The sequence below is a fragment of the Hoplias malabaricus genome, chromosome 7 (genome assembly GCF_029633855.1).
Source record: "Hoplias malabaricus isolate fHopMal1 chromosome 7, fHopMal1.hap1, whole genome shotgun sequence".
Classification (NCBI taxonomy): domain Eukaryota; kingdom Metazoa; phylum Chordata; class Actinopteri; order Characiformes; family Erythrinidae; genus Hoplias; species Hoplias malabaricus.
In genome coordinates this window covers 10,161,328-10,188,965 of record NC_089806.1, presented here as the reverse complement: position 1 = coordinate 10,188,965, position 27,638 = coordinate 10,161,328, and the positions used below count along the sequence as shown (strand labels likewise).

Genomic DNA, 27,638 nt, shown 5'->3' with positions numbered 1-27,638 from the left:
AATATATGCAAAATAACCAGTTAGATCCATGAGCGAGCACACCACCACCACCACCACCTGTTTTCTGGTAAGTCCCGCCCCTTTCCTAAATCAAGCCAATCACAGCACAGTGTTTGTTACCACGACAACATGAAACTCTGGCAGTGAAAGCAGAACTGAAGGTAAAGAGGACCGTTTTCTAACGGCAGATTTATTTTAATTTTAGGTTATTTCTTATTATTCAGTTAACAAACAGCTTATTTCTCAGTTCTGTATTACAATCATATCTTCTGTTCATGTATCGCCTTCCTCATATTTTCGCCTTAAAAAGTTAATAAAGTTAGCTGCCCTCAGCTGCTTGAATTTATTTGAATACTATTTTTATACTTGTTATTTATATTACACTATAGCGTTCAGTTATATGATTTGATGAGCTGCTAAAATAGATGCGTGTCACTTTAATTAAACTCCTAAAACACGTTTCAGGGCAGTGTTTGAGTATCCATTTCCTTCATATATTTATCCTGCGCTGGGTTTTAGAGACCTGACTAGTTCCAAGATCGTCTGGTTCCATTCACCACCACCGTCTCCGGCTCTGTGAGTTTCTCTAGAATAAAGCGTTTAACAGTAAAACACACCATTTTTTAAAGTTTATAATCATTTAGACATGTAAACGACTTTAGTTTTTTTTCTTAAGAGTTAATATTTTATTAAAAAGTGTATATAATTTACTGTAACATTAAAACCTTTTTAGACCTAATTTTCCTATATTGATGTCTCTACATGAGCCTTACAGAAGCATAAAAATACTTTTGAAAATAACTTAAAGGCTAAGCACCAGCTCTATGAACGTGTCAAACAAATAAATACAGTGGGATTTGTGTTTATTGATAGTCAGAAAACATGTTATTTCTTACTAATTCAAGGAATAACGTTTAAAAGACCGTTGCCCCCCCCTCGCCTGTTTTAGTTGGTGTTAGTTAACGTTAGCTTGACTCGCTAAACTCGGTGTCTCAGATTATACTCGGCTACGTAGCTGCATTACGGAGGTTTATAGTGTCGGATGAATTCCAGTTCGACTTCGATCACATTTACAAGAATAACGGTACCTCTACATTTGAGTTTAGCTTATTGCTAGGCTATTGTCATGAATAATATTGGTTATTTAGCTAGATACTGTCATAACAGTCAGTCATAACGGTGTTTTACAGCGGCGTTGTTCAGCGGTTGTCCACCAGTGACGTCACGGTTGCGTTCAAGAATTTCCGTAGCGAGCTCGGGTTTTTCCGTCAATTTAATAAAATTGTCAGTTTTAAAGCAAATTAAGCATGATATTTTTTATTTTAATTCATACTTATATATGTCAGTAACCAAATAGTGTGAAATATTCATGGAGGTCCATTAAGTGGTGCTTAGCCTTTAAAGTTTTAGTACATAATTTTTCTTTTTTTTCTAACAAAAAATTATCAAACCTATGATTCAAACTTATGAAAATATGTATCTCCCAAAATAACAACGGTCAACTTTAAATGCAAGTCAGTCTAAAAAGATTATTGGAGCATTTCTATTGGCCCATTCATCATTAATTTTTCAGTTGATGTGTTCAAATGATGTAGCTAGTAAACTAAAAATCCACAAATATTGAGATACATGTTTTTAATTGGACAGCAAAAGATATATTCAAGAGGGTTAAAAAAATTCAGACCCTGTTTTTAGACTAGATATTTAAAAATGTGTATGTAAAGATATGTAAACATTTAAAAATGTTTATTTAATTTTGTGTGTGTTCCCCTAAACAGAAAGCCCATCTGGAGACTTCAACATCGCAGCCAAAAAGATGTCCAAGAGCAAAGCTCCAGCTGGCATTCATCCTCCGGTAGCAAAGCTGAACCCTGCTGCAGACCCAAGGAGAATGCGCAGAATTATAGCTGAAGACCCAGAATGGTCTCTCGCTGTGGTGCCCTTACTGACAAACCTGTGTCTCCAGCACATAGTGAAGAATTTTGAAAGTAATATTTATTCTACAACTGGTACATTTACATGGCATTCCAGTCTCAATTTCTTTCTCAGTTTGAGTTCTGGATCATCTCAGAATCATCTCCAGCCCTGTTCTTCGTTCTGTACAGGAGTAGCATCACATACATTTTATACATACAAGCACTTTTAATGGTTCATATTACACAAATATTTTAACATTCGGCTGGTAGTTGGTATACATTGTAATAAAAAGGGCCTGTACTGTTGTTCACTAAATCTACAAACAACTTGTTCACCTACATTCATGTTTTCAAGGGGAAATAGTGCATATATTTAAACTTTTAAAAATATAAGTTTAAAATGAAAAGACTGGACTGAAGACAGATTTGAGAAATCAACATAAAAAATATAATTGACAAAATTTATGGTCGTATTCTGTTCCTTAACTAAAGGCACAACAGAAGTCTAAAGAGTATAAAATGAGGTGTGTCCAGACTTTGAAGGATGTTGAGATATGATTTGTTTTCCAGTGTTTTAGCTGTTACTGATTTATGGTTATGCACTGATGTATTCCAGAGAAGCCTGTTCTTGATGAGCTCTTGCCCAGTCAGAAAGCTTTTGTCCTGGAGCAACTGTCTCCATCTCTGCCTCTGAGTGTAACCGCTAATTTGATAAGTGATGAGGGGTTCTGGAAACGCTGCTGTGAGGAACGCTGGGGCATAGGAGATATCTCTGAATATGGACAAAGCTGGAAACGCATGTTCTTTGAGCGCCATCTGGAAAACGTCATTGAACTTTTCATTCCGGGCGTCACTGACCTCAGTGTAGTGCTGGACGAGGTGCCGCTTTGTCAAAACTATGTGAGAAGGCTGAGAATATCTCAACTCCTTCCCCCTATTAAAGAACCAGCAAAGTTTGAGGACGAGGACCCCTCAGACTCTGTCAGCGAGGAGGTGGGCAGTGACGGGCCATTTATGGACCACTTTGACTTCAGAATCCTGTTGGATAAGCTGCCCAACCTGGAGGAACTGCAGCTGCTTTATGGAGTTAAAAGCTGTGGCATGAACTTTGAATGGAATCTGTTTGAGTTTACTTTCCGTGACTGTGAATCACTGGCTAAGGCCCTGAAGTCCTGCAAGTCTTTAAAGGTTCAAATGGATGTCTCTTCTTTTTCTAATGCTTTATTTACACATATAAGACGTCACAAATGTGCCCAATAAAAAAAACATTAATACAATTAATAGTAATAATAATAATAATAATCAAGAATTTAGGTTTGTTTAATTTTTTACCATATTGACAATTCAGCTATGACTATTTTGCCCTGATTTGTGCATAAGCGTCTTTCATCTTTCTTACAAACCATTTAAATCATTGAAGAACACCCCCCCCCCAAGACCAGAATACAATTACTAAAATATGTACTATTCAGCTGGATTTTTTATTATTATTTTTTTTCCCCAACAGGTTCTCAGAATAAATCAGAGCAAAGTGGATGATGAGAAGTGCCGGACGCTGGTGAGCTCCCTGCTGGACCATCCTTCTTTACTGGAGCTCGATCTTGCACACAACCTCATAGGGGACAGAGGAGCAAGAGCCATTGGGAAGCTCTTGAAGCACAGCCGTCTGAAGCGCCTTGATATTTACAACAACCAGATCCGGGGCCCAGGAGCCCAGGCTATAGCTCATGCTCTTTCCACCAACACCACCCTTCTGTCCCTCAACCTGAGACTGAACCGGCTGGGGGATGAAGGTGGTCAGGCAGTGGCTCGGGCCCTTCTTAAGAACAGGTCATTGCTGACCCTTCATCTTGGAGCCAACAAGCTCACAGAGCCCACAGCCATAGCACTGTCTGATGCTTTAGTGCAGAACACAACACTGAAAAGCCTCAACCTGTCTTGCAACAGACTGGGAGTGGTAAGTGATATTCTATATTTTAAGTGCTAGTTCGGTGAAAAAACAAAATTCCAGACATTTTTCCTTTTAAACCAAAAGAATTGATCTGCCAAAACAAAATTGATGTTTGAAGTTTAAAATGGGCTTACATTTAAGATTACATTGGATGGGACCAAACTTTATTTTGTGAGTAAAAGCATCATTACATTCTTTCTCTAACTTCTAGATATATCAGTGACAGTGAATACAAGCAATGGTCTAACCAGTTTACTTATTACAAATAGAAATCAGTGTCAGGTGTCTGCTGAAGGAGTCAATGTAAAACAAAGTCACTATATGTTACTGTATTTCATAAGCCTCAGATGTCCATATTTAATATAGAATTGCCAAACGATGTTAATGTCAATTGCTTTTGGCTTGGTTCTGATATATTTATTGGGTGCAGGAATTAACATAGAAGTATTTTTATTCCATTTTTAAATTCTAATTTGAAATTTGCCCTGAACTAAATAGACTAAATCTGTCTATGAATAGGGCGGCATGGTGGCGCAGCAGGTAGTGTCGCAGTCACACAACTCCAGGGACCTGGAGGTTGTGGGTTCAATTCCCGCTCCGGGTGACTGTCTGTGTGGTGTGTTGTCCGTGTGGGTTTCCTCTCACCGGATCAACCGGGTGATCCGGTTTCCTCCCAGTCCAAAAAACACATGTTGGTAGGTGGATTGGCGACTCAAAAGTGTCCGTGTCTGTGTTGCCCTGTGAAGGACTGGTGCCCCCTCCAGGGTGTATTCCTGCCTTGCGCCCAATGATTCCAGGTAGGCTCTGGACACACCCTGAATTTTTTGATAAGTGGTTACAGATAATGAATGAATGTCTAGGAATATAAATATATAGTTTACCCTACAGTGTTAAGAGACTTGGGCAGCTCAGTAGCACCCTGTATTGTTCTCCCTCTTTGGCTGCGTAGGTTTCCTTCAAGGTGTGTAGGTTTCCTTCAAGGTGTTCTGTTTTCCACCCACATTTCAAAAACACATGTTGGTAGGTGGACTGGCTATTCAAAAGTGTCCATAAGTATCAGTGAGTGACGTACTAGGTAAATGTGTGATGCTCTGTGAGGGACTGGTGCTCTGTCCAGGGTGTGGGGAATTTTTAAAACTGGACTTTTCAATTTAGAAGGATATTAGATTAGCTGTGTTTGAAAACTGATGCTAAGCCTTAAGCAAACAGATTATATACTGTACACTCTAAAATCCTGTATTTAAGGTGGTACAGAGTCAGCTCTTTGCAGTGGCTCAGTTTACAGACATGAACATGAAAAGATTCATCCTTGTCGTTTTGACTGTAATGCATGCTCAATTATTCATGGAGCTGGGACAGAATTGCACTAACACGCTGAGCTGTGGAGGGGATTACTGCTCCCTGTGGGTCTCATCATCTCTACAGCTTCTTCACTGGGGTCTTTACTCCCTCATTTCCGCCTTCTTCTTCTCATTCAAAGCAAATTGTATTAGAAATAATTGCCTCATTCAAGAGAAAGCACTGGCTCCTTTGTCAAGAAACACTAGCCTGCTGGAACAGCAGTGTCTAGTCTGTGTTTTTCCGGAATGCAGAATTTGATCTGCTCAGTCATCGTTGTATTCTGACCTTAGAATGCTGCAATTTTGACTAAAAAAGCTAAAAGCTAAAGCTCCACAGTCATTGATATGACACAATCACAAAGCACCACAGCACTCACAGCACACCACCAGATTAAACAAACTATATAGTGATTGTGGCATGGGCAGTTCGATCTTCAGGGCGATGACACCAAAAGGAAAATATTTTTTTTCTTTCATTCTACCACATTAAGGCCACAGCCCTGTATTAACCAAGCTCTGCCAGATTGTGTTGGACCTCTGAGTATCACAGTCCAATCAACCTATTTTTTTTTTTTAAAGTTGCAGAGCCTTCAGTTCATTTTCTATGGGTTCCAAGGGGACTCGCCCCAACATGCTTTTATCATACAAAACATGAAGCGTATTACAAATGGCCCACTACTCTATTCCCTACATTGCACACTAGTTAAGTATATAGTGAATAGGGCACTAATTAATTTAATTTCTTCAGTTTTTAGCTTTATGAACCTTGGGCTTGCTTGCTGGTGGTATTTCTAAACAAGCTATCCACAGAAATAAAACTCTAATGTCAGATGACAGTGTCAAGTTTGTTTCATGATTCAATGGTCTGAATGGCTAACTCTTAATTTACCCAATGAACAAGCCATCATCGCAACCATTTCCCTCCACCCAACCCTCCCCAGAGATTTGGCATGAGCCACCATTGCGGTGCAGTCCACTTTTGCACAGTATAGTACAGTAATGACTGGAATCTGCTTTAACAAGCTCTTTAAATAATGTGCTGTGTTTTTTGTTGTAGGATGGCGGGAAGGTTCTGGAGGAGGGAATGTCTCATAACAATACTCTGCTGGAATTTGATATCCGCCTCACTGATGTAGGGCTGGAGAGTGAGTACTCCATATGCAAGGTCCTGCACAACAACCAGAATAAAGCCCACCGCAAACGCACACAAGACCCTGCGGCCACTACATAAACCAATAAACCTCAGCGTTAAATACTCATCTTATTATGCATAATTGTTTTTGTTTTTTAATTTAGTTTACATTTTTTTTGTTGCAAACTGAGAAAAGGGGAAAGGGCTTAATAGTGTTGACTATTGGTCATACACTATTTTGCCTAAAGAGTTGTGATTGGCATATGTTTCCATAGTTTTCTACTGGAGATCAAACCTGATTGAGAACCCAACCAATTACCATTGCATTATCAAACGCTCATCGCAAACTGTGTTTAAATCACTAGAGGTGAAGACTTGGCCCAAATGTGACTGCTGGATTATGCAAATAAGTGAGTTATAAAAAAATTTAAATAAAGAAGTGAAACCCAATACATTTGTTCAAGCAGACAACAGCGTCTAATATTAGAACAGATACTGCTTTATTGATTTTGCTGCAACTTTGATACATGTATTTGGCCTCAGATTTATAGAATGTCACATTCTGTAAAGGCAGCCTTGTGTTTACAGAATCCATGTGAACCTTTCTAAACAGAATACATGCTGTTCCACACAGTGTCCATCCACAGGGCTTCACAAGTTGTTTATTAGCAGTTATTCGGATTGTTCTGGAAATATGCAGTAGGCAGTGAAATGCTTTTGGAAGTTTCACAGAAGACCTCAGTTCCACCAAGTTGTTGTCACAGAAAAAACAACAAACGCATTCTATATTTACTTTTCATAATATTGTGTACTTGGCTTCAACAGGATAAGTGCCTTGGCCTCAAAAAATTACTAGTATTCATAATAGTATTGTAGTCGTAATTGTAGTCGTAATGTCTGTTTCTTGATTTCAGTTTACTTTAAAGTGACGCATGATTATGTGACTAATATATCATCGCTATGTATATCACAGTCAAACTAGTGACTGTTCAGTGGTATATGTAGTGTTAACATCAAATAGTTAAATTTTTTTTATTCAAAACACTGAGTATATTTTACCCATGTTAACTCTCCTTTAAAGAAATAAATGTACTGTGCACACATTTTTAGCACATCACAATTAGATACAAAGGTTACTAAATATCTGCCAAATAACAATTGCTTAAACCATCAAGATGGACACTTAACTGTTCAAACCCAAACTGGAATGGTAAAAAGAAAACTACCACTCGTACCCACACTTAAAAAATTGTCTCTGATCATCCACCAGAATTGTTTTCAAGATCTCACCAACTTTTTGGAACGAAGAAACCTTTACATAAAGGATTTACAATCATCAAACATAATTTAGACAGGAAATCTATAGCGCCCACTGTATCTTACCTCAGTGCTGTTGACTAGTCAGGTTTTGTAACCTGTTTTTTGACCTCTTCCCCAAAAATGACATTGGTGTTTCATATCTAGGCAAGAGGCTGCTCATGAACCAAAACCAAAAGCAGTTAATAACTCATCAAAAGCAGTTAATAACTCATCATAGAGTTTGAAGCTTTGCACTAAAGCTCTATGATGCTAATAAGCTATAGCTAACAAGTCGCAGAAGATTCTGTATACTAATATCATGGTGCTAGCTGCACAACATTCATGTTATTTACTTGGGTTTACTGTGTTTTTGTATGACACGTTGTCATTATAATTCTGGACCAAAGTACATTGCATGTTTACCTTCTCATTTTTATTTGATATCACGCCATGAAACCATCATATACAGTTTGGAGACAGCAATATGTATAACGTACATTAAAAATCATTTGGCTGGTCCAACACTTGCATTGAAACCCATTGTACTAGAATTCTTTTTGAAGCAATAGTTGTTAATTGGCATGCAATTAATCTAGGTCATTTCTAGAGTATACACTTCCATTACTTGTTAGCTACATTAACCTCATGATTCCAGTGAAGAAGCAAACTTAAGACACCAAACATACCTTGTATGGCTGGATATATTTGAAGTAAAATGAGAAATTATGCCAATAAATTTTTTTGACCCAGCTACTATCAGTGGATCTAAGCTATAATTTGGACTAGTCAACTCCCATGGTCTCCCCACTATAATAAAAAATGTTAATTGGTATTTACAATGTGGTACACAAAACAGAAGCAGAGAAACCTGAGTGTGAGTTGATAAACAGTAATATTCATCACTGTACAAAGCTTCGTGTTGAAGCTACTTGGTATAATCAATACAATGTAAAGACGTTTTTAAAAAGTCCTGTGTAAGCACAAATAGACATTGTACAATAGCTGAGCATGCATTAGAGTCAGTAGTTGTTCTAACAGTGAGTGTGGAGTGCCTAGTTGTGCTTTATGTTGAGCCCTTGTCTACTTTAGTATTTACATGAAGCCCAACAGTTTGGCCTAAATTATTTATTACACCATCAGCAGAATACAATGGTATGGTACAAATTTACTTATGTCGGACAGGATGTAAGTGAAATAATTCACACAGTGAGCTAACAGTATGATATAATGGCAGTCCCGCTAACACATCATTACCTTTTGAATAAACCCTGTATTTCATGGTGAATGGACAAACCAAAATTGGCTCTAATTACATTAATAAACCAGTTTCATTAAACAATCTTCTATAGTAAAGCTTTCTACACTTCTATACAACATGACCAGGTTTGTGGACAGTTCTGTCATGAATACTCATAAGTAATCATCACCCCCTAAAATGGCAGTCTCTATTTTTCTGAGATGGATTTACACTATAATGTTAGGACATTTCTGTGAGCAAATGACAGCCAAGGGGATTTTAGGGATGTCAAGTACTGGTGTTTGGTGATAGGTCTTGGATCACAAACACCATTCCAATTCATCCCAAAGGTATTACGTGGAGCTTCTACACTTAATAGAACACACACCCACTGCTCCACCACCCAGTGCTGGACCTGGTGACCTTAAGCTCATGCTCAGCAGCTTCTGAATGTCCAATTGTGCACAATCCATTTTTTATGGATTACATAAGTGTTTACAGTTAAACTTCTACACAATTTATGCCCCATATAGTGGCTGAATATTAGACGTGTATAAAAATCTGGACATAAGTGTAAGAGGATGTGTTCAATATTGGCAGCAGAGTTAACATGTTTACTTTTGAAGCCCAATATGTATAAAAATTTGCATTACAATAGATTTTTTTGTTTTTACATTATCAATACAGGGTTTTATCTTTCTCTTCCTTCTTCAGTTTGAGCCTAATTACTGCTCTGCATGCTGATATATCTGATCCCACGGCTTTAAGCAAATGATGTTTGCTCATCTACATTACAAGTGCAACATCTAAGCACTTAAACCGGCTGCAAAAACACATTTTAGGCACTTAATTTACTGTAAAGAAAAACAGTTTCATGCTTTTATGAAAACAAAACATTTTCTACAGAAAACGATGCAAAAGCTAATTTATTAGTAGTAATTATGACCACCAGCAAATATCCAAAAATTTCTTGAGGTGATGTATTGCATTTGAACTTCCCATGTCCTTTAGCGGGCCTACGCTAAATTATTCATAGCACTGACTCGATCACTATAAATAGAAGAAAGAAAAACAGTTGCTGAGATGTGATATTTACACGTGTCCAGCATATTTTTGCATTTGTTCTCTATCTGCTGCACAATTTGGTTGTTCTCTCTGAGAATGACAATGCATTAAATGTAAATTACTTGAGGTAAAATGCTTTAGAAAGCTAAACTGTCTGTTTTTATAACCTTGCCATGGTCTGAGGAGGAAAAAAGGTCAACTTTTTTTGCAATTCAGCTTCAAAAAACAGTCATTCCAAAGGCTAGAATATACCATTTCACCTATTCAGCATTATAGCTACAAAACTGACTTTGCAGTTTGCCCTGCTAGGGAACAGTGCATTTTTTCCCTCACACCGTTTAACATTCACTATTGACCCAAAGCATTTTAGACTGTTTGTTTTTACACTAAAATGTATTAAAAAACCTAAGACATTTTAACAGTTTTCCCAATGTTCAGGACTTACTTTATTCTCATATTTCTGTGTATTAAGACCTAAGCTAACACAGGACAGGACAAGAGAGTATAGGAGTTTGCTGTTGTATCGTTGCTCTGTTGCCTACAGCAATAGAAACACAGCACTCTTCTTAATTATATTCTTGTTGTGCATGTGATGGACCTGTATTTGTTGAAAGGATAGTCAATGTTATCAAGCAATATGTTGATATTGTTGACCCAGACGGGCAACTCTGGAAGAAATCTTCACTCTTTCCAGTTTCATTCACTTGTAAGTAAAGTCTAAAGGGAGAATATGTTTCATTATTATCCGTATCTGGGAAAGAGTTTTCATTCTGACCCAAACACAGTCCCTGAAGGTACATTCCTCACTGTGAACCTGTTATTTCTTGATTTTACTGGCTGTCTGTAGGCCAAAAAAAATAAAATAAAAATATGGAGGTGCTTGTATTCGATTTGGAGGTCAAGATGAAACGAGTGCTCTTGCATTCAATGAAATTTCTTAAGCCTGGGTCATAAAGACGTCTCCACACAGGACCCGTTGCGATGCAATGAGCGGTGATCATGGTTCAGACATCCTTCATTTCTGTGCACAATTAGCACTGGGAAATATAGCGCATCCTGATAGTCTGGAGGTAAAGGAGGATTTTCTTCTTCGGGGCCAGGTCCACTTGCCAGGCATCGCGTGCTCTCAGTGGGACAGACTTGATCGTTCAGGCTGCCGCTGTGGCTCCTCCAGAAACAGCTTCTCCTGGAGCCATAGAGTCGTCCCAAAGAGAAGCGGCTGCCACTGAAGGGCAGTCGAGGGCTGCTGCTGTTGTTGCAGATGCTGAGGGCACTCCGGGAGAATATAGATGAGCTGCTGATAGCCCTGTGGCAACGCTCGCAGTTCTGCCTGTAGCCGTGGACCCTGTGGGAGGAATATGTGTTGCAGGCTGATAATTGGGCAAGGTCCATCAACACAGCTTCGGAATAGCTGGGCACCAACTGCTGGTTTGAACGGATGTGCCATTCCAGCTCTGTGCTGTCAATGGTGTTGACCCGAGGGATGTGCCTGCAGTACGGCCTATCGTCCAAAGGAGTGCCAGGGACATAATCAAAGCCAAAAAGCTTCTCCACATGGTAATGGAGGTATGCTGTTCGGTACTCCATCAAAACACGCAAAGGCCAGGAAAGCGTCAAAGATGCTGCCAGCCAGAAGACACAATGCTTTGCATACCAGGGCAAGTGGTCAGGGTCTGAAAAAGCCATCACATACTCCCTGAAATCCACATTTTTGAGGTGCATCCCTTCACGTGCCTCCATGTAATCATCTAAGCCTTCATTTTCTGTAAAGAACCTGGCCCTCTGCGTAAGGTAGGAGTTCTCCGACTCCACGTTGGCGAAGCTGAAGCACTTTGTGAAGCGAAGCTTTGTGATGGGGAATCCCTCCAATCCCATCAGCTGCTTGGATATATCCTTCACCCCACAGTTGCCATAGTCAAATTCAGCCTCTGCCACATGCGTGTTGACTCTTTCGTGATACACTTGTGTGGTTGTGTAGGCATCTCCGTTGCGGTAGCGGGTCACTTGCCTCGTCCTGCGAACGTAATGGTAGCTGATGGCCTTCCACCAGATACAGGGAGTGGCCTGCTGCATCCTCTGTACTCGTTCTGCGATACTCTCCAGATCCACTTTATACTGCAGCTCACTGTGGATATAGCAGTGCCAGCATTCCACCAGGTAAACCACGTATAGCATAAGCAGGAAGGCCACAGGGATGTAGATGTAGCCATTTGAGCAAGGGCTCTCATGGTACATCATCGACTTCCCTTTGAAAGCGCTGTCAAAGGTGAGGCGTGTCACCTTTGTAACAGAGCACCAGGTCATTGCCACCACACAGCCGTACATGAGCAGGGTCAGGAGGAGGCATTTCCAGTGGGATTCACGACATAGGGCCTTGCTCAGGGACTGCTTCTGAGGCCTTTGCTGCAATTGGAAATTGGAAAGAAGATAAGAAAAATGTGAGTATAAATTTGTTTTCACAATGGTGTAATTTTACATTTCACATAAATTCAGTTTAATTCTTGATATAATATTTTAAATTTAATGCCAGCTACATTCCACAGCAATGCAAAGCTTTGTTCGTTTCTGTAGTACACATTGAGTAACACTGTGTCTAGATGATTGTGGAAAACCTTTGTTTGAAATAGAGGGAGTAAAAGCTTCTTGGGAATCCTGGATAGAAAGCTTATTCATTCAGAGAAAATGCTGAAATTCCAACCAAAAATTATGGGCCATCTTGCCTCACCCTGGGGCACAGTGAGCCTGAGGAAACAACAGAAGCTCCTCACAGTTGTCCAGTCACTGAGCTGGCACTGTCCCAGGACAGAGGAAGCATGGTCAGAACAAAAACATAAATAAATATAGTCTTGCAAAACTAAAAAAAACCCAGTGTGTGTTGATTCAGGACATTGAGGTACCAGAGATATTGTTTCAGACATAAACTCAAGGTCCACTGTACGCAAGATATGGTGTTTCAGATATGAACATCTTGAAAAGCCACTTAAACTGAAAGGGTATGGTACATTTTATATGTGGCCAGCTTGGGCAGTGGCTCTCTGTTGATGTGCTTTTAGGATGATGCTCCATGAGTGTGAAGCAGCATGACTTGTGTTGTGCTCTTTACACAGCAGCATGCTTTAAATAAATGATGCTCTGCTTCCATAATTATCCTCCCCACCTTGTCACATGAACCCCACAATGAGAGGAACGATGGGAAAAGACGCATGACAATGTCCCTATATACAAATATACACCATGCAAATACAATACAGTCACAGTCTCACATTACAGGCCTGTGATCTCAGCTTTCACTCCCAGATTGCAGATGTTATTCTCTAGCCATGGGAGGAACGGATGCTATTCTGTAGCCATTGGTGCAGGCAAGTGGGGGTAGTTTACAGAAATACTTTTTAAATTAAAAGTACTTTTTTTTTTTTAATGCAAAATACTTTCACGCAGAAAAATGTACAGCTATTAAACAAAAATAACAGGGACAAAAAAAGATAGCTGAAAACCCAAAAATAACATCAAATCCTCAACAAATAATATATACATGTCTTTATCACTGCTTTTCAGAAGAACAGTTTTCAGTTTTTCAAGACCTGTGCCACCACACTTCCAAAGTTCAGTCTTAGAAGTTGTTTACTTTTTCAATCCTAACAATAACTAGGGTGAAAATCCGAGATGGTGAAAAAGAGGACACGTCTCGGGGTGGAGTGACGACGATGACTACTGACGTGCAGACTGACCAATTAAATGTTTACAGAGAAGGTTATAGACCAATAACGGTAGCTCTACAGTCAGACCGTCCAATCAGAAGATTTTAGGCTACTTCACCACGCCCCCTTCTCACTCAAGCGAACCAATCGGAGTAGGGGAGAGCGGGACTAGTTTGTGAGTGAAACGCTTCTCGAAGTTCTATGTAAGTTCTAGAAAAACAAAATCCCGGACGTTTGTGAAATTCCGGCCGGACATTTTTTTAAGTCTAAAAAAGAGGACATGTCCGGGTAAAAGAGGATGTCTGGTCACCCTAGTAATCACAGACACATTAAATAATGTTAAAAGCTGGACTCAGCGGTGGCCAGTCAATGCCTTTGAGAATTCCAGCTGCTTCCCGTTTTTATTTCATTTTTTTTCAGTATCATAAGATGGGAGTTATTTTCTTGCTCTTTGTGTACAACTATCCAAACTGTTTTGCACATGAAAATGAACTGAACTTTATTAACACTGGTCTCATTAGGGATGTAGCGAAAGGCCTTAGACCCACATTAATATGCTCTTTGCTGTTAGTGAAAGTGTTCATGCATGTAATTACCACAGATTAGTGATTAGCATAATAGCTTATGATATGTTGAGTTGTTCCACTAAGATAAAAAGCATATTAAGAGTGTTCATGCAGCACTAAAATAAAATCACCAAGGCATTTTACTGTCTTATAGATACCAGGTGACGTGAAGAAAAGAAGGAGTAAAATATTACCAGGAAAATAGATATGTTTTACTATCCAGTGGAGTTGAAGAGAGATTAGCCGTATTATTTTCCTGGCAAAATCAGAAGTGGCTGTTAGGACGATTCTGGATTGCTCTGAAAAGCAGCTAATCCGTCAGACAAAGCCAGTGCGGTATTCCCTCTCCCCCACGGCTGAACTGATGGATTGACATGATTTCTGCTGGGTTTTTTGGTGGGGATTCATTCTGGGTTTGAGAGGTGCTGCTGGTTCTGATAAGGCAAGAGCCGGAAAAAGAGAGAGCTGTGAAGGCTGTGTCCCACTTTTCTGCAGATTATTTTAGCTGCTAGAGTTTATCAGCTCAGTGATATAAACCCTGCGGCTCCTATTCATTTTTGTTATTCTGTTCCATTGAAATGTAATACGGTACTTTTTCGAGGGGAGGGGGGATTTTTACTGAATTTTCTTCCCAATATTTAGTCATAGTCAGTTCCATCTCCCTCAATCACAAGAAGCGAATAAGCAGTGAGGGCGAGAATTATAACATGCGTCTTCTGAGACATGTGAAGCTCCAACACATATTTTTGCATGGCCACAAACATAATGCCATTGGACTTCAACCGGGGCCGTAGTGGGCCCCTTTCTCAACCCGGGAATTTCATGCCCAGACCCGGCCTACTTTTTCCATGGAGGAGGAATTTGATTAAATGAAACAGCAGCTAGCTCTTACAATGCCTTTTTATTGGGTATATGTGTATGTTGGTAAGATAACATAGTCACATTTAAATCAGAAAAAAAATATTATTATTACTAATTTTATTATTATTATTAAATTATTTGCAACTGGGGTCTGTCCTCTGGAAAACAGGTCTGTTAATTTCACACGTGGCAGCATCTTCTTCAAACACCTTTCTTTTTTTTATCCTTGCTTTTTAGGCTCCACCTGGCCTCTTCCTGCCCTCCACCACCACTGACTGATGCTATTCTGTTGCTGTGTGTAATTTCACCACTCCAGAAAATACAACTTGTGGGTCCAACCAACTTAAACATTTGGGAGGGGAGAATTCCAACAGATGGTAGAACCCATATAATCTACTGCGATGTAGGGGCTGCGCTGTCAGATGAATGGAGAATTAATGCATAGTTGAATGGAGAATGAATGCCAAACTCGGGATTGACATGAGCCAGCCCATCGGGAATCCTCCCGAATCTCCAGATTAGCCACTCTGGCTCTGACCTCAACACACTTGGAGGAGGGCATTAAGTGCCTAATTCAGTTATGTCAGCTACAAGACACATTGCCTAGCATCGTGCTGAGAGACAGGGTGTAGAGAAGGAAAATATTTGATCTCTTAAACCCCCAGCCTTGGATGATTAGAAATCAAACTTGTGGTCTCCCACAGACCATTATTAAGGAAGCTGGGCCACTTGGGAGCCAATCAGCACTTCACTGAATATTGCTGACTAAGAAAAATGCATGCAGTACTTCAGGTAGGGTAGAAAACCCCATCTTCCTCTTCATAAAACAGTCACACAATACACTGCGTTTCTTTGGTTAGCAATTATTTCACAAAAGAATTGAGTGAGAAGTCCCACTATTTCTCCAAATAAAGCTAATACTCCATGTAGCATGATGCTAACTGTATGCCAAGTTTGTGAAACTCTTAGTATACTATGCTGACAATAATGTTAAATGTCCTAAACATAGAAGAAACACATAAAACAGCTATATTTTATCCATTAACAGTAACATTGCCTTACAGATTTCCTCACAAATCATTCAATATATAGATCGAATATTGCCAATCAAAAAGCAAGGAACTGTCCATTTAAAACAAGGATTGTTCCTCACTTTTTTTTGGCAAAACAAAATACTAAGCCTTGCAGAGTGGTTCTGGCTTGCCACATGTGCTGTGTCTGATGTAAAATAGGCCTTATTCTGCTGTCTATCTATTTCTCCATTCATGCCCCACAGCTCCAGGAGCTCCTTACATCCAGCCCTGCTTCACCAAGGCCTAAAGAGTCTTTTAAAATGGATCTTTTGTAACAGCCAGAGATGTTTTGTAGTATCACATTCTTGATAGGATTTCAGGTGGCTGGAACAGCCTGACTGCTGCATTATCATTGTGAGAAGAACAGAGCTGCTACGTGTTCGACCATGACTGAATGATGATCTGATAATGGACCAGCATTGACCTTTCTGCAGAGCACCTCATTATCTGGTACAGTTGATAGACTGCAGATCTCTCTAGGTCTGAGGGAGACCCCAGTTACCTCCAGAATAACTTGAATACTTGACCTGATTTTAAATGTGTTAGGAACATTGCCTGGGTTTGTGCTACACTCCACAAAGGCATCTGGTGAAATTTTTTATTTTAAGGATGATTTGTCTGTTCAGAACCAGTCTGAAGAAATTCTACCTATACATGGACACAAATTGGCCACAGAATTTACAGGTGAAGTGGAATAACACTTATATGTTTGATGAGACTGTGTTGGATACACACACAAGGCCTGTTTTAAATCTAATTTAAAATGGCGTATTATTCCGCTGAAAGATTTTTTTAAACAGAGTTACAAAAAAGTACATCATTGTGACAGTATTAGGTTACGAAGATGCATCCAAATGATGCTAACATTTTAATTTATAGTCATACAAAACAATTCAGAACAACTTATATCTCTATCTTTATCATTTGCCATTTTTAACATAGTTTAAAAATACCAGCTCGTCTTTACATTATGATAAAACGACATGATGAATGAATCTATAGAAATTATTAAATAAACCCTATACAAAAAAAATTAAAAATACTCCTATTCAATAAATTTTTTTGCCACCTTCTGTTAAGTTACAAAAATTTGGCTTCAACATCATTTATATATTTTACTGAGTAAATTTTAAAAAACAGCTTTAAAAACAATGAACGAGAAGGTTTGTTGTTTTTAAGTGGCCTAAGGCATTGAAAGGAAACATCAAACCCAACCCCCTCCATCGTTGTCATGGTTACCTCTTTGACTTGGCTTTGATTTGAAGAAATTATCATTTTAAGTCGCTTCATCTCTTTGTTTCATAGCCGTCACTCACTATGTCCTACGGTGCTATACACTATTTTTTTTAATAAAAATTATAATCAAATAGAAAAAGAAAGGGCAATATATATGTATTTAATATTTTTAGAACCACAACAAACCAAAAAAGCATTTCATGATTAAACGGTTCTTCACCTTTATGGATTGTCGTTGTCTTTAAACCACATTTTAATAGCTCCAAAAGGGGTTCCATTATAGTTACAGAACCTTAATAGCATCTACCTTATTACTGCCTTGTTGCCCATGTACCTTATTGTATTGTGCCTCAGTGTACTGCCAATCATTGTTTGCTAACAGTGAATTGATTGGTCGAAACCAAATTAAACCAATTCATTATACATAAGCAAAAGTGAACTAAAGCAGTTGATGTCTTCCCACATTGAAGAAAGGTGTAAAATAAAAGTCTTCATGGTGGTAATCCCCCACCCTACCCACTTGAACACAAAGCAAGATGGATGTATAAAAATCATGTGTTTGCCAAGTCCTGCCTCACCATCTGCCTGTAGCAGTAAAAATCAACATTCATCAGCACAAGCAAAATTTTTGCATCTTCCCGATGCTGGCTCATCTTTCTTTTCACAGCAGGAGAGGATCACACCATGGTTTTCAACTGCTGCTCCATTCATAAGTGTTTGTAATTAGTACTGTATAGGGTTTTTTAAAATGTATCCATCCATCTATCCCCTGTTCCTCTTTCAGCAATTATTCTCTGCGCACTCGCACTGAAGTTATAAGAACGTAACAATATATCAACGTAACAAAAGTTTTAAAATGTGTGTATGACTCTACATCTGTCTTAAAGACGCTAATGAAGAGGCACAGAGAGCAATCAATATAAATGAATATTAGTGGACCTCAGGGCAGAGAAAAGTGAAATGCACAAGAAATACATGTGCTTTTTAACAGGCTGTTTTTGACAACAGAAGCAGTGCATACTGGATATTGTTTGTTTATTCTAGTGTTCTCTGAGAACCCTGGAGACGGTGGAGTGTGAATGTCTCGGGAGAAGCTGTTCCTGTTTCCGAGAATCAGGAACCAGTGTCTGGCACCAACAGTGATGCCCATTTAAAGTGGCCTGTAGTGAGGCACTCTGTTCAGGTAAGTCTGTTATTATATCTGCATGATCTGGAAAGCTCTGTCTGCTCTGTGGCCGTCTCAGTAATGCCTTCAGGCTGTTATTTCCACTTATACAAAACCAGGCTTTTTAGAAAGGAGAAAGCCCTACAAACAAAGCTGTCTGTTCAAACATTTAAAAAAAAATGATGCAGAGCCTTTTCATTGAAGGCTTAACAATCTTAAATGTTATGAAGTTTCCTCTTTTTCAAACAGTCTCCTCCTCCTTTATAATATACATAGCTTTATGAAGGAAATAGTTTTACAAATGGAGTAATAGAGTGGCTCAGCCACTGCAGTTGGTGTCTGATGTTTTGTTCTTTAAATTCCCATTGGGGCAAACGAGGCTAATGTAGCTATGCTAACAGCCTAACGACCAGGGGAAGTCTATTAGCCACATTTAGCAATGTGCTAACTCCTGAGCCTTTTGTTCAGTAATCTCTGACAGGTTTCTTTATGTGGTTTCCTGTGCTGTTGAACATTACGAAAGAGGCCTTTAACTATAGAAGCAAAATTCAGAAACCAAAAATGTTTACTAAACATATATGAATTTAAAATCTTTTTTTTTTGCCAATTAATTATTTTAAAAAGCCACCAAATATTAATCCAGTTACGACCGAATTATTAAACATCACAGAAATATGAATGTTGAACATAAAAATTATTTTATTCTCTTTCACGGGACTAGCTTGTATCTCACTCACAGCCTACCTACATATTCACTCACGCAGTTAGCGTAATATTCTCCACAAGGTGACGCCAACTACAGTCTTTTAATAACAAACTTTGAAATTATTCGATGCATTGTATCAAAGACAGGGCGGCATGGTGGAGCAGCAGGCTAGTGTCGCAGTCACGCAGCTCCAGGGACCTGGAGGTTGTGGGTTCGAGTCCCGCCTCGGGTGACTGTGAGGAGTTTGGAGTGTTCTCCCCGTGTCCTCCGGGTGACCGTCTGTGAGGAGTGTAGTGTGTTCTCCCTGTGTCCGCATGGGTTTCCTCCGGGTGACTGTCTGTGTGGTGTGTTCTCCCTGTGTCTGCGTGGGTTTCCTCTGGGTGCTCTGGTTTCCTCCCATGGTCCAAAAACACGCGTTGGTAGGTGGATTGGCAACTTTAAAGTGTGAGTGAATATGTGAGTGTGTGTTGCCCTGTGAAGGACTGGCGCCCCCTCTAGGGTGTTTTCCCGCCTTGCGCCCAGTGATTCCAGGTAGGCTCTGGACCCACTGTGACCCTGAACTAGATAAGCGCTTACAGATAATGAATGAATTACATCAAAGACAGATTTTGTTTTAATGCTCCAACATTTTAACCCATATTTTTATACTATGCTATTTGATGGAGGGCGGCACGGTGGTGCAGCAGGTAGTGTCGCAATCACACAGCTCCAGGGACCTGGAGGTTGTGGGTTCAAGTCCTGCTCCGTGTGGCGGTCTGTGAGGAGTTTGGTGTGTTCTCCCTGTGTCTGCGTGGGTTTCATCCGGGTGCTCTGGTTTCCTCCCTCCCACAGTCCAAAAACACACGTTGGTAGATGGATTGGTGACTCAAAAGTGTCCATAGGTGTGAGTGTGAGTTAATGTGTGAGTCTGAAGGATTGGCGCCCCCTCCGGGGTGTGTTCCTGCCTTGCGCCCAGAGATTCCGGGTAGGCTCCGGACCCACCATGACCCTGAATTGGATAAGCGCTTACAGACAATGAATGAATGAAAACTATTTGTTGGATTTGCAATACATTATGAATCTAACACTGTCCTCCAGTGTAAGTACAGTACAGCCGAACAGGCTGTCTCTGGGCATTGATAACAGTGTCCTGATCACTGCGGATGCTTTGCCTGATGATGTGAATTTAGTTACCCGTGCTTTGTCCAGCCCTAGATAAATTGATAGTAAACCAGGCAGAACCGAGCCTCTAACTCTCTCTGCTCTCTTTCTCATTCATTGAAAAGAGATACTGCGTGAAACAAGGTAACTGCCGAGAGAAGCAGAAAGGGTGAACCCATAGGACACAAAGAGTGCATCTCATAATCACACCCAGAAACTTACGAGTATCACGAGTCTGAATTACCCCCTTCCACCTTAAATGATGCAGCAGGTACTTTCTGGTTCTTCATTTCAAGGAGGGTTTCTTTGTCTCTGTTTTCTCTTTATCACTCTCTTCATTCTTCTATCGTTTTCTTTCTCTGTTCATTCCTCCGTTTCCTCTCATCCTTCCACTCCCTCCTTTTTTCTCATTTTTTTCGATATGCCCCTTTTTCATTCGCTCTTTTCTCTCTCTCTCTCCCTCTCCCTCCCTCTTCCTCTTATTTCAGTCTGTCTCTTACTCCTTACATCTGTCACCGTGATATTTACCTCCTCCACACCGTTCCTTTCTTTCATCCCTCAACTCTCCCTCTCCCCATTCTCTCATCCCGTCCCCTCTATCTTTTCACTGTAATGTACCTGCTGCACTACTTAAGGTGGACCCGATAATCAGCGTAGTGCCTCTCACCTCCTCGCGGGCTCTCTCCGCCTCCTCTTGCGCTACCTCCGCCTCGTGCCCCGGAGCTGTGGCCGGGCTGCTCGCGCTGCCGTTGCCCGCGGCGTTGGCGGCCGATGCGGGGGACATGACTGGATCACGAGCTGCTCCACATCCTCGCGCCGCAGCGTAGAACAGCCGGGCATCCTTCAGTGCGCGAGCGCTGCGCGCGCTGCATGTGCTAATGCCGCTCTACTGCAGCTCGCGCAGAAGGGAGATCATGAAAACAGACGCTGCATCGCAGGCTGTGGCCCTCGTGCACCTTTCCGCACCTCCTGCACTTCACGCGCCTACCAACTCGACGATCACAGGTTTAATTAAAGGCGCGTGCAGGATAAAAAAAAAAAAGCCTGGATCTAAGAGCACGGCACTAAAAAGCAATTAGTGAAAACAACGCAGAGCTGAATGCACGTGCGCACCGGGTCCGCGACGGCGCTGCTGAAGGGGAGGAGGGGGAGGTGCTCGAGCGAAGCAGACGATCGCGCGTTGTGCATACATTTATTGATCTGTAATAAATATAATATTGTCATTAATGTTAACGCTTTCCCAACAGCCTTCTGTCCTCCAAATATGTTCTGTACACAGTTTAGTGACAAACCAAACATCTAACACATTATAAACGCTTTGAGAGAGGAATTCTACTAATAACAGAATAAAGGCATCATTTTCAAGCTTCATAAAATATTATAAATGTAGATAAAATTACTTAAAACTACCAACATTTTCTAGATGCTAAAGAAATTGAAAAATATTTTTCTTGATATAAAATCTTTCTTTGTCGGCCACACTACGCAGCCCATGCCTCCCGTTACCTAGGAGACACAGAAGTACAACAGCTTGCTGCTGATATTGTTGGTGTGTGGATCCGAACAAAAAGAAACCAGTAAACATCACTGGGTTTGGTTCTGAGTGGGAGACGTCTTTGAGCTTAGTTCTGAGTGGGTGATGTCTTTGGGCTTGGTTCTGAGTGGGAGACGTCTTTAAGTTTGGTTCTGAGGGGGAGACGTCTTTGGGTTTGTTTCTGAGTGGGAGACGTCTTTGGATTTGTTTCTGAGTGAGAGACGTCTTTGGGTTTGGTTCTGAGTGGGTGATGCCTTTGGGTTTGGTTCTGAGTGGGAGACGTCTTTAAGTTTGGTTCTGGTTGGGTGACGTCTTTGTGTTTGGTTCTGCGTGGGAGACGTCTTTGGGTTTGGTTCCGAGTAAGAGACGCCTATGTGTTTGGTTCTGAGAGGGAGACATCTTTGGGCTTGGTTCTGAGGGGGTGACGTCTTTGGGTTTGGTTCTGAGTGGGAGACGTCTTTAAGTTTGGTTCTGGTTGGGTGACGTCTTTGTGTTTGGTTCTGAGTGGGAGACGTCTTTGGGTTTGGTTCCGAGTGAGAGACACCTATGTGTTTGGTTCTGAGAGGGAGACGTCTTTGGGCTTGGTTCTGAGGGGGTGACGTCTTTGGGTTTGGTTCTGAGTGAGAGACGTCTTTGGGTTTGGTACTGAGTGAGAGACATCTTTGGGTTTGGTTCTGGTTGGGTGAAGTCTTTGGGCTTGGTTCTGAGTGGGTGACATCTTTGGGTTTGGTTCTGAGAGAGAGAAGTCTTTGGGTTTGATTCTGGTTGGGTGAAGTCTTTGGGTTTGTTTCTGAGTGGGAGACGTCTTTAAGTTTGGTTCTGAGGGGGAGACGTCTTTGGGTTTGGTTTTGAGTGGGAGACATCTTTAAGTTTGGTTCTGAGTGGGTGATGCCTTTGGGTTTGGTTCTGAGGGGGAGACATCTTTAAGTTTGGTTCTGAGGGGGAGACGTCTTTGGGTTTGTTTCTGAGTGAGAGACGTCTTTGGGTTTGGTTCTGAGTGGGTGATGCCTTTGGGTTTGGTTCTGAGTGGGAGACGTCTTTAAGTTTGGTTCTGGTTGGGTGACGTCTTTGGGTTTGGTTCTGTGTGGGAGACGTCTTTGGGTTTGGTTCCGAGTGAGAGACGTCTTTGTGTTTGGTTCTGAGAGGGAGACGTCTTTGGGCTTGGTTCTGAGGGGGTGACGTCTTTGGGTTTGGTTCTGAGTGAGAGACGTCTTTGGGTTTGGTACTGAGTGAGAGACATCTTTGGGTTTGGTTCTGGTTGGGTGAAGTCTTTGGGCTTGGTTCTGAGTGGGTGACATCTTTGGGTTTGGTTCTGAGAGAGAGACGTCTTTGGGTTTGATTCTGGTTGGGTGAAGTCTTTGGGTTTGGTTCTGAATGGGTGACGTCTTTGGGTTTGGTTCTGAGTGGGTGAAGTCTTTGGGTTTGGTTCTGAGGGGGAGACGTCTTTGGGTTTGGTCCTGAGTAAGAGACGTCTTTGGGTTTGGTACTGAGTGGGAGACGTCTTTGGGTTTGGTTCTGAGTGGGAGACGTCTTTGGGTTTGGTCCTGAGTAAGAGACGTCTTTGGGTTTGGTACTGAGTGGGAGACGTCTTTGGGTTTGGTCCTGAGTAAGAGACGTCTTTGGGTTTGGTACTGAGTGGGTGATGTTTTTGGGTTTGGTCCTGAGTGAGAGACATCTTTGGGTTTGGTTCTGAGTGGGTGATGTCTTTGGGTTTGGTTCTGAGAGAAAGACGTCTTTGGGTTTGGTTCTGCATAGGAGACGTCTTTGGGTTTGGTTCTGAGTGGGTGATGTCTTTGGGCTTGGTTCTGAGTGGAAGACGTCTTTGGGTTTGGTTCTGAGTGGGAGATGTCTTTGGGTTTGGTCCTGAGTGAGAGACATTTTTGGGTTTGGTTCTGAGTGGGAGACGTCTTTGGGTTTGGTCCTGAGTGAAAGACCTCTTTGGGTTTGGTTCTGAGTGGGAGACGTCTTTGGGTTTGGTCCTGAGCGAGAGACGTCTTTGGGTTTGGTACTGAGTGGGTGATGTCTTTGGGTTTGGTACTGAGTGGGTGATGTCTTTGGGTTTGGTTCTGAGTGAGAGACGTCTTTGGGTTTGGTCCTGAGTGAGAGACGTCTTTGGGTTTGGTTCTGAGTGAGAGACGTCTTTGTGTTTGGTACTGAGTGGGTGATGTTTTGGGTTTGGTTCTGATTGAGAGATGTCTTTGGGTCTGGTCCTGAGTGAGAGACATCTTTGGGCTTGGTTCTGAGTGGGAGACGTTTTTGGGTTTGGTTCTGAGTGAATGACTCTCTTTAGGTGTTACCTGGCTGCAAAACAAATTTCCCTTAATGAGTAAATTTAACTGGGTTCCCTTCTGGAAGTCCTCTTTGGGTTTGGGTCTTTAGGGTTAATTCTTAGTGTGACACATCTTTGGGTTGTTTTCTGGTTGGAAAATGTCATCAGTATCAGGCTTAAGGGATTTTTCAGATATTTCAGAGCTGAAGGAGGTGATGATACAGTATAATGGCTGTGTAGAACTGAACCAGCAACTTCTGAGGCAGCTAGTGATAATGCCTACACTGTCAGAGGTAAAAGAGGTACCCCAGAGGTACCTCAAGGGTAAAAATTCAGTACTTTTAATTAGGGAACATAACTGTATCCGTTTGTAAATTTTTAAATTGTGTTGATTCATATTCCCAAAATACTCTCCAGAGCTAGTATTATGTTCTTTCATTTTGTACAGTTCTGTATTGAAAGTTTACAAGTATTCCCCTCTCCTTCTGGTGAAGAGAATGTAATGTACCTTTAGGGAACACAACTGGACTTTCACACCACTGCTGTACCTTAAAGATAAATTTACTGTTTATACCTTTTGTAACAATAATGTACCTCTACCGTACTTTTTTCTGAAGGTGTACCAGAAAGTTGAATGGCATTAAGGGCTTTTTTTTAATTGTCTTCTTCACGCTTCTGAAAAAGTCAGGCTCCAGGTTGTTGTGACTGTTCCAGAGGACCTAAGCCGGGAAGTACGAGGGCTTGTTGGTTAGCAAGTCCCATCTGGGTGGAGTTTCCATGTTCTCCCTGTGTCTGTGTGGGTTTCCCCTGGGGTCCCACGCTTCCTCCCACAGTCCAAAAACATGGAGGTTAGGTGAATTGGCTACTTCTGAGAAGTGTGTGAGTGAATGAGTGTATATGTGAATTAATGTCTGTATGTGTGTGAATGGATGAGTGAATGTGTGTTTACCCAGATGTGGACTGGCACTCTATCCTGGGTGAATCTAGTGCCTGATTCAGTCCTCCAGGTGGACGGTCATTCCTGGTTAAGAGTGTGTGTGTGGATTGAATGTTGAATGGAATGGTGCTCTGTGCAGTGTTGAGTGTAAAGCATCCTTGGCTGTCTAAAAAGGCACTATATAATAAATAATAAATTAATAAGCAGACTTCTCACCAGCTTGGATGTGGCCAATGACTGTGGTTTCATCTGTCATTTGTGTACAGTAAACTGAGCAGTGGGGAGAGTACACATCCTCGAGGGGCACCTGTGCGGATTGTTAGTGTTTCTACCGAGAATTTTCCAAGCCTCACCACCGCCTGTGTGGAAGTTAGTAATCTACTCACAGGTGGAGGCAGGCAAACAAGTCCATTATAGGATACAATGACTACAGATGTCAGAGCAATGGGTCTTTAGCCATTTAGTTTGTTAATGGCGTCTTTCTTGGAGATGGCAGCAGCACAGACCTTCAGACAGGAAGACGAAACTCAGACTGAGTCTGGCCCTTTAGCACTTTCTGTCTCTGTAAGTGTAGGCACTTCGTGTTCACAGATCTCCAGTGCAGGGAGGCAGTCAGAGTTGGGGAGAGAGGTGCTGATGCTTGTGGTGGTTTAAACAAAGTGTGAATGGAAGCTGAAGAGGTGTGTGGTACTGTGCTTTTCAAGCTTAGGATGCATTCAGCTTATGAGCCAGATTTTAAATCTCTATGACCTTGGGAGATAATGAAAGTGCATGTTGTGTTTACATTTCCCTCAATTGTCATTTGCATTATCAACAATCTTATGTCTTACCCAAATTTACAGACGACAGCCGCCAGTACAGACTTGGCCCCACTGATATTGACAGCTAAAATCAGGAAAAATAATTGTGTAACAAACACTACTGACTCTAAAATTTTAATACAAAGGCCAAAACCATAAAGCAGTGAGGAAAAAGATTCCTCAAGTCCACTGTGTAATAAGAAAGGTAAATTGTCCATGTAAAATGCTTTAAAGGCCTTCATTTTTGCTGTGAATTGACTGCCAATTTATTTATATACACTATATCTCTAAATGTCCAAACGTATAGAGCAATGAATTCAGCTACTTTAAGCTGCACCTGTTGTTATTACAGCCATTGAAATGTACACACACAACATCATCTCCATAAAAAAGCACTGGTCAATAAAATGGGACACACTGGAGTATAAACATTCATGTTATTATGTTAGTATTATGTTGGGCAGCCGTGGCCTAACGGTTAGAGGACTGGGCCCTTGAGCAAGGCACCTTGTTGTATGTTGTAAAATGACAAATAATTGCACATTTTTATGTTACTTTTAAAATATACATAGTATATACGTCACGTTTTTGACTACTTTTCTAATACAGTTTAAGTAAATTGCTCTGAACTGTTCAACTGAACTCACTAACACATTCAAATTGTGCTTAAATTTTATGAATAAAATATAAATATAAAAATGAAAACAAAAGTCATTAATGCAAATGACCAAACAGACTTTAACAAATGAACAAACATGAAATTAAATATAATTATACTACACTTAGCATTTACATCGTATTAGAAGAATGGTGAAAATAACTAGTATACTCAGTATATATTAAGTGCCACAATTTAAATTAGATATTAGTAGTGATTTATTTCAAATTAGTGGTTACAAAAATAACTTAAGTACATCAGCATAATTTATGCCCTTAAAGGCTAAGCACCACTTAATGGACCTCCATGAATATTTCACATTATTGTAGTTACTGACAGATATAAGTATGAATTAAAATGAAAATATCAGCTTAATTTGCTTTAAAACTGACAATTTTATTAAACTGACGGAAAAACCCGAGCTCGCTACGGAAATTCTTGAACGCGACCGTGACGTCACTGGTGGACAACAGCTGAACAACGCCGCGGTAAAACCCCGTTATGACTGACTGTTATGACAGTATCTAGCTAAATAACCAACATTATTCATGACAATAGCCTAGCAATAAGCTAAACTCAAATGTAGAGGTACCGTTATTCTTGTAAATGTGATCGAAGTCGAACTCGAATTCATCCGACACTATAAACCTCCGTAATGCAGCTACGTAACTAACACCCACTAAAACAGGCGAAGTAAGTGTCCTTACCGTGTTTGGGGGGGGGGTCGCGGTGGGTCCAGAGCCTACCTGGAATCATTGGGCGCAAGGCGGGAATACACCCTGGAGGGGGCGCCAGTCCTTCACAGGGCAACACAGACACACATTCACGGACGCACTTTTTTGAGTCGCCAATCCACCTACCAACGTGTGTTTTTGGACTGTGGAAGGAAACCGGAGCACCTGGAGGAAACCCACGCAGACACGGGGAGTCACCCACTGGGAATCGAACCCACAACCTCCAGGTCCCTGGAGCTGTGTGACACTACAATGCCTTAAATTAGTAAGAAATAACATGTTTTCTGACTATCAATAAACACAAGTTAGGAACTCAAATTC

At 40.9% G+C, this 27,638-nt stretch overlaps 2 protein-coding genes across 3 annotated transcripts; one reads left to right on the top strand and one right to left on the bottom strand.

The window, feature by feature from the left end:
- Positions 1–4: 4 nt before the first annotated feature.
- Positions 5–6,531, top strand: tcte1 (t-complex-associated-testis-expressed 1). 2 transcript variants are annotated; one of them, XM_066676513.1, is made up of 6 exons: positions 5–161; positions 520–576; positions 1,779–1,988; positions 2,533–3,104; positions 3,424–3,873; positions 6,265–6,531. In XM_066676513.1, the coding sequence occupies exons 3-6, from the start codon at positions 1,817–1,819 to the stop codon at positions 6,436–6,438; spliced, it is 1,368 nt and encodes a 455-aa protein (XP_066532610.1). In that variant the 5' UTR covers positions 5–161; positions 520–576; positions 1,779–1,816; the 3' UTR covers positions 6,439–6,531. The 2 variants fall into 2 exon arrangements, with proteins under 2 accessions (XP_066532610.1, XP_066532611.1); XM_066676514.1 differs by lacking the exon at positions 520–576.
- Positions 6,532–8,112: 1,581 nt separating this feature from the next.
- Positions 8,113–21,181, bottom strand: tmem151ba (transmembrane protein 151Ba). Its single transcript, XM_066676512.1, has 2 exons — positions 21,053–21,181; positions 8,113–12,343 (listed from the first exon to the last, which is right to left on the bottom strand). Exons 1-2 carry the CDS (start codon positions 21,167–21,169, stop codon positions 10,889–10,891), a joined length of 1,572 nt encoding a protein of 523 aa, XP_066532609.1. The 5' UTR covers positions 21,170–21,181; the 3' UTR covers positions 8,113–10,888.
- Positions 21,182–27,638: the final 6,457 nt, after the last annotated feature.